Source organism: Eimeria tenella, genomic scaffold, assembly GCF_000499545.2.
Source record: "Eimeria tenella Houghton genomic scaffold, Eth_scaff490, whole genome shotgun sequence".
Taxonomy (NCBI): domain Eukaryota; phylum Apicomplexa; class Conoidasida; order Eucoccidiorida; family Eimeriidae; genus Eimeria; species Eimeria tenella.
Genome location: NW_013545634.1, coordinates 1 through 7,075, shown reverse-complemented (window position 1 = coordinate 7,075; position 7,075 = coordinate 1). Strand labels below are relative to the sequence as shown.

General features: G+C 44.3%; 2 protein-coding genes across 2 annotated transcripts; both read right to left on the bottom strand.

Moving 5' to 3' along the window:
- Window positions 1-700: 700 nt before the first annotated feature.
- On the bottom strand, window positions 701-3,876 carry ETH_00004310 (Cyclin-dependent serine/threonine protein kinase; the record flags this gene model as incomplete). Its single annotated transcript, XM_013380284.1, has 6 exons — window positions 701-775; window positions 2,046-2,179; window positions 2,514-2,597; window positions 2,731-2,809; window positions 2,995-3,138; window positions 3,738-3,876. Coding segments are annotated over 6 exons (655 nt in total), but the record flags the coding sequence as incomplete, so codon positions are not given.
- A 1,646-nt stretch (window positions 3,877-5,522) lies between these two features.
- On the bottom strand, window positions 5,523-6,878 carry ETH_00004305 (uncharacterized protein; the record flags this gene model as incomplete). The annotated part of the gene is made up of 1 exon (XM_013380283.1): window positions 5,523-6,878. One exon carries the CDS (start codon window positions 6,876-6,878, stop codon window positions 5,523-5,525), a length of 1,356 nt encoding a protein of 451 aa, XP_013235737.1.
- Window positions 6,879-7,075: the final 197 nt, after the last annotated feature.

Below are 7,075 nucleotides of genomic sequence, written 5' to 3'. Positions count from 1 at the left end.
TTTACGAACAGAGAAGCAAATAAAATCAAATCCTAAACCCTAGACCCTAAACCCTAGAGCTCCAAGTTGGATAATTAAATAACCGATTGGCCAACTCAGAAGCGACTTGGCTTCAAAGCACCGGCGAGGGTTTAGGGTTTAGGGTTTGAATAATAAAATGAATAAATGAATTAAATAATAAATGCTCAAATAAATAAAATAAATATGCAAAACAACACATATACACCACAACAGCAATTGGCTTGGACTCGTAGACTAATTAATTAACTAATTAATTAATCAATCAGCTAATTGATTAATTAATTAGCTAATTAATCAATTGATTAATCAGGTAATTAATTAATTAATTGATTAATTAATTAATTAATTAATTGAACTAACAGACCAAATAACGAATTAACCAGCTGGTTCATTCGACGAACTAATTGGCTAATTAACTAATCAGTTAAATAGTGAAATAACAGATATATAAATAAAACAAGTAAACACAGGAATCAAGTAAACAAGAAAATAAATAAATAAACAATAGATAAAGAAATAAAATGAATAAATGAAGTAAATAATAAATGCTCAAATAAATAAAATAAATATGCGAACAAACAAGTAAATAAACAAATAAATAACAAATAAACAAATAAATAAATAACAAATTGAAAAATAAACAAATGAATAAATAATTCATTTTGATTAAAAGTCCCACCGAGGAGTTTAAAGATTCTGTGGAGTTGGTCTTCATTGTTCGCCCCAGGGAAAAGAGGCCGCCCATTTACCATTTCTAAAAACAAACAAATAACAAATACATGAACAAATAAATTCACAAACAAATAAATGAATAATAAATAAATAAATAATAAACGATAAAGTATTTAGTGGATTTATTAATTGAGAAGCAGTAAATGAAAAAGATAGGGAGAAAAGAAGCAAAAGTAGACAAATTCAGCAAAGTAAAGAATAAATAAATAAATAAATAAATAAATAAATAATGACTAAAAAATAAATAAATAAACAAATAAATAAATAATGAAAGAGGCAAAAAGAAGTTCCTTTCAAATAAAAGAATTAAAAAACGCCAAAAAGAAGACCGAAAGATAATTCAAAAACAAAAAAGTTCCTTTTGATCAAAAAAAAGAAAATCCATATTTGAAAAGCTTTTAGAAAAAGTGAGAAAAAGGATTAAAAAGAAATTTACTTAAAACAGAAGAGATAAATTTTAAATTAAACTAATGTCTTCAAAAGGAGGCCAAAAGGGCCAATTGAAACAGAAAAAGAAATTCTTTTTGAAGGAAAAGAATTTCGTTTTCGTTCAAAAAGAATATCTTGAAAAATAGTTTAAAATATATTTGAAAGAACGTATTAAATACACAATTTAAAAGTGAAAAAAGGATTTCAATTTTAAACAAAAAAGAAAAAGTTGAAAAGATTTATTTCAAAAAGCAATTAAAAAGAGTATCAAAAAGTTACAAAGGACTTCTATTTGGAGAATAAAAAGTGGAAAAGGGGTCAAAAGTAATGTTTTAAAAAGGAGATTAAAAAGGGCAAGTAAAGAGTAAAAACGGACTTCGATTTTGAACAGAAAAGAGCAGAAAAAGACTTGAAAAGAATGCTCTAAAAAGGAGATAAAACGGGCCACTTAAAAGTGAAAAAAGAACTTTAATTTTAACGAAAAAAGAAAAAAAGACATGAAAAGAATGCTCTGGAAAGGCAAGCTGAAGGGCCATCAACTGGCAAAAAAATGACTTCAATCTTGAACAAAAGAAACAAAAAGAGACATGAAGACAATGCTTTGAAAAGGCAATTAGAAGGGCAATCAAACAGTGAAAAGAGGACTTTAATCATGAACAAAAAAGGGGAAAAGACACGAAAATAATGCTCTAAAAAGGGGATTAAAAGGACCATCAACTGGTGAAGAAGAGACCTTAATCTTGAGCAAAAAAGGGAAAAAGACATGAAAATAATGCTTTGAAAAAGGGACTAAAAGGGCCATCAACTAGTTATGAAAAGACTCCAATCTTGAACAGAAAACGCAAAAAAGGAAGGAAAATTACCTGCGAAAATGCAGCCGATGCTCCAAATGTCGACGGGAGTGGAGTAAGTGTTGCTGCCCATCAAAACGTCGGGGGCTCTGTACCAGAGCGTGACGACTTCGTGGGTGTAGGCCCTCACGGGGATTCCGAAGGCCCTTTTGAAAAAAAGGAAAAGGAAAAATAAAAATAAAAGAATTCAACTAACCAATTCCAGAAATAGTTAGCCAGCAAAGTGCAGAATTAATTGTGGAATGACGCGCAACAAAAAGCAAAAAAAACGGTTATTTAATTCCCGACTTATGAGAAATTTATAAAAAACAATTCGCTTCTGCGGAAAAAAGTAGTTCAAAAAGGAAAAAGAAATTAAAATCAAAACGAATAAATGCTCAAGACGGAAAGAATGCAGCGCAAATGATACAAATACACTCGAAAAATCCATTCCAACAAACCCTAAACCCTAAACCCTAAACCGTAAACCGTAAACCCTACCTTGCAAGACCGAAGTCCGCGAGCTTCAGGGTTCCGTCTCTGCTTATGAGGAGGTTTTGAGGTTTCAAGTCGCGGTGGAGAACTCTGCAGCAAACAACAATGCAAACCCTAAACCCTAAACCCTAAACCCTAAACCCTAGGCGCTGGCTGAGACAGGGCAGCGCCGCCTTTCGGCTTTGTTCAGGGTTTAGGGTTTAGGGTTTAGGGCATTCAACACCTGTGCTGGTGGCAGTAGGCAATGCCTTTAAGAAGCTGATAAAGAAAAGACTTAACAACTTGTGGCTCCAGGCCCGAAGCTGCAAATACAAACCCTAAACCCTAAACCCTAAACCCTAAATCGGGGTCTGCGGCAGCAGCAGCGCCGCGCGTCTGCGTTTCTGCAAAACAACCCCGGAGCGCTTTCTTGATTTTTCTTTCTGCAAAATTCATCGGGATCTTTGGAAAATAAATATTTAAAATAAAAATAAAAGAAAAAACTCACGTCGGCAGTCGTCTAGAACTTCTTTCAAGTCCTGGTCCAAATATTCAAAAACCAGAGTCAAGCGCTTGTCAGTGTGCACTACGTCCATCAGGCGGACAATATTGGGGTGGTGGAGTTCTTTGAGGAGAGAAATTTCGCGAATTGCTGAAATTAATTAAATAAAATAACAATAAAAATAAAAGTGAAAACAAAGTAAACGAAATTACGGGGAGAAAAGAAATAAACTGAACGGGGTTTTTCTGAACATGCAAAAACGCGCACGGGCACCTGCCTATACACCCGAAATCAAAAAACGGAAAGCTGCGGAAACTCAACAGTAAATGCAAAAATGAAACGCGATCTTCAAAATAAAGGAAATCAATTAATCATTTTAAATCATTTTTCTCCAATTTGAGCCATTATTCTCCTTTTTCCACCCAGAAAACCCGAAGATCGCCCTCCAACATGCGGACACCCCAGGTCCTCTTTCCCCGTAGGATCTTCTGGTTTAGGCGCCTCAAATCTTGCATTTGTTTGCAATAAAAAAAATTTATTTATCTTCTTGAATTGAAATTAACAAAAATAACTTTTTGCGTTCACATGTGGAAACTGAAGCACTCGTTGGCGGTTTCAACAATTCTTTCAGACGCTCAGGAGCCTAACGTTCCCTCCGACGAGAAAACTCAGCAATCCAGATAGCCCAGAATTAGGGTTTAGGGTTTAGGGTTTGGGGTTTAGGGTTTGGGGTTTAGGGTTTCGGATACCTGTGGAGGGAATGCCCTCGTCTTCGGCCTCGAGGCGAATCTTCTTTAAGGCGCAAAGATTTCCATTTGTGTCTTGGGCTTTATAAACCACTCCGTAAGTCCCTTCCCCTATTTTGTCCAGCTTCTTGTAGCGCTCCATTGTGCCTCTGCTGCAGCTGCCACTGCAGCTGCCACTGCTGCTGCTGCTGCTGCTGCTGCTGCTGGAATGTGTGTCGCTCCACGGTTAAAGCCGGGCACAAAAAGCAGCCCAGCTGCCTTGAACTCTCTGCTGCTGCTGTCTCGCGTCTCTCAAGAAACGTTGTTGTTGCAGCTGCTGCTGCAGCCGCTGCTGCTGCTGCTGCTGCTGCTGCTGCTGACGCCGCGCGCCGCTGCCGCTGCAGCGCCGCCCACTTGCTGGCTTTCGCCCTAGTCCCCACAAGTGAATCCAAAACCCTAAACCCTAAACCCTAATTCCTAAGCCCTAAACCCTAAAGCCTAGGCCCTACGTGGGCGCTGGGGCTGCAGCAGGTCCTGGCTTCGTAGCGAGGCGGGGCTGCTGCTAGGGTTTAGGGTTTAGGGCCTAGGGTTTGTTTCACTTGCAGGTGCAGGTGAAACGGAGAAGCAGCTGCAGCAGCAGCAGCAGCTGCTGCGATGGACCCTGGATTCCTTCTGCTGCTGCTGCTGCTGCTGCAGGTGCTGCGGCCTGCTGCTGCTTTGCTGCTCGCCTGAAACTTCTGCGGAAATAAGTGTGAAGGAAAAATATTTGTCAGCAGCATGCAGAAGCTGCGATGCAGTTGAGGTGTATGTACACCTGGGCGCGCACCAGCGGCGGGAAGAAGATCTTTGGATCCTTCGACGCGGAAAAAGAAAAAAATAAAGAAGCGAGACGAAAACAACCAATTAAATGAATTAAATTAAATTAATTAAACCCCAAAAGACCCCAGCTTAGCCCTAGAAGCCCCGTCGCCGCCCGGCTCCGAGCTGCGGGAGCCGCAGAGGGGCTTCCAGTTCGGGGCCAAATTCGGTGGGGTTGTTTTATTTTCTCCACTTTTTGAGTTTATTTTCCTCTTTTAAATGCTTTTATTTATTAATAAATGCAATTTAAATTCAAATTTACACCAACTTCTCCCCGCATCACACGCGGGGCCCCTCCCGCTGCTGCTGCCCAGGGCTTCCCACAGGGTTCCTGATTCGGTTTTCCCCCCCTTTTCACTGTATTTAATTCAATTTATATTTTTAATTCAAATTTATTTCAAATTTATTTCAAATTTAATTCAAATTTAATTCAAATTCGATTTATTAATTCAAACAATTAACTGTACAACAGTTTTCGTTAGCCCGCGCAGCTGCAGAACAGCCCCTAGCAAATGCAGAAGCAGCAGTGTACGGGCTCGCAGCAGCAGAAGCAAGCAGCAGCAGCAAATAAAACAGCAGCAGCACAAGCTGCAGCAGCAGCAGCTGCTGCTGCTGCTGCAGTGTGCGCGCGCCAGCCAGCAGCAAAAGCTCCGCTTAGCAGCTTTTAAAGAATGAGTCTTTCTTCCAACTTTGTTTTTTTAAAATGCCTGCAGCCTCTGCAGCAGCTGCGTTGCGTGGGCGCTGTGTGCTGGTGCTGCAGCAGCAGCTGCTGCTGCTGCTGCTGCTGCTGCGCTGCAGCAGCAGCTGCAACGGCGGCAGCAGCGGCAGCAGCTGTGTGCATCATTTTGTCCTTTTACCTGATTGTACTGAAGCACAAATTTGATTTAAATGTCAAAATAATTAAATGAAATAAATAAATAAACAAATACATTTATTTTGCTGCTGCACTTCTCATGCCTCTTCTGCCTGCCACAGGGGATCATTATCCCCGCGAGCTCTTCCGGGCCTTGCTGCTGCTGCTGCTGCTGCAGCATTTGCTGCTGCAGCCGCAGCGGTGACCTCCGCAGCCGCAGCGTTTGCTGCTGCTGCTGTTGCTGCTGCTGTTGCTGTTGCTGCTTCCTCGCTCCCCACAGCATAAATAAAAGCAGCAATGCAGCTGCAGTCATCTGTTGACCCATTCTTTCTAGCTTTTTTAACAATTGTGCTGCAGAGCTGCGTCAGTGTTGCTGCTGTTGGGGGTTCGAAAGCAGCAGCAGCAGCAGCAGCAGCGCGGTGCAGCGAGCCCGCTGACGAATTCCAGTACCCCAGGCGCCCCAAACTGGAGGTCGGGGAGCCTCCTGCTGCTGCTGCTGCTGCTGCTGCTGCTGCTGCGCTCGGGCTGCTGCTGCTCAGGTTGCTGCTGCTGCTGCTGCTGCTCAGCTGCGACCCGTGGCTCTGCGACGGCAGCAGCCGCCTCCAGCTCGTAATGCGTTTGAGTCCAGAAGGAATGGATTGCTGCTGCTGCTGCTGCTGCAGCACTGGCTGCTGCTGCTGCTGCTGCAGCACTGGCGGTTGCTGCAGCACTGGCGGTTGCTGCAGCACTGGCGGCTGCTGCGCCTGCTGCTGCTGCGCTTGCTGCTGCTGCTGCTGCTGCTGCTGCGGGGGAGGCTGCAGCAGCCTGTTGCTGCTGCTGTTGCTGCCCAGCGAGGAGCGAAGGAATGAAGTAAAGTCTCCAGCACTCGAGACTCTGCGCCCAATGCTTGCTGCTGGCAGCTGCTGCAGCTGCTGCTGCAGCTGTTGCTGCTGCACCAGGAGCTGCTGCTGGTGTTGCTGCTGCTGCTGCTGCATCACGAGCTGCTGCTGCTGCTGCTGCTGCGCCTTTTGCTGCTGCAGCAGCAGCTCCGTCTCGCGTTTTGCTGCAGTCTCCAGCGCGCGCCACAGGGGTTTTATTTGCTGCAGACACTTTAGAATTTCCTGCGGCTGCACAAAGTCCCAAACTCCATCAGTTGCCAGCAGCAGCAGCCCGCAGTTGGGAGAGCCCGCCTGTGCTGCTGCTGCTGCTGCTGCAGCAGGCGCTGCTGCCGCTGCTGCAGCAGGGGCTGATGCTGCAGCGGCGCCGGGAGGTGCTGCAGCAGTAGCGCCTGCTGCGGCACCCACCGCGGCCGCAGGAGCCGCCGCAGCAGCAGCAGCAGGAGCAGCAGCAGCAGCAAAAAGCGAAGAAATGGAATAAACTCCGATCTCAGGTTCTATTGACAAAGCTCGAGGAGGCAAACGATCTTTAACATCGAAGTCTCCAATGGACCGCGTCGGCTCCAGCTGCCCCGCCATCTTGTTCCCCACAATGCTCACCTGCAGCAGCAGCAGCAGCAGCAGCAGCAGCAGGTGCAGCAGCAGCAGCAGCAGCGGGAGGGACGGCAGCCCAGCCGCAGCAGCACGGGAAGGTGCAGCAGAAGCAGCTGCGGGGAAAACAAAGCAGCAGAAGCTCCGTGAAGCGGAGAAGCAAACGCAGCAGATGCACAGAACGG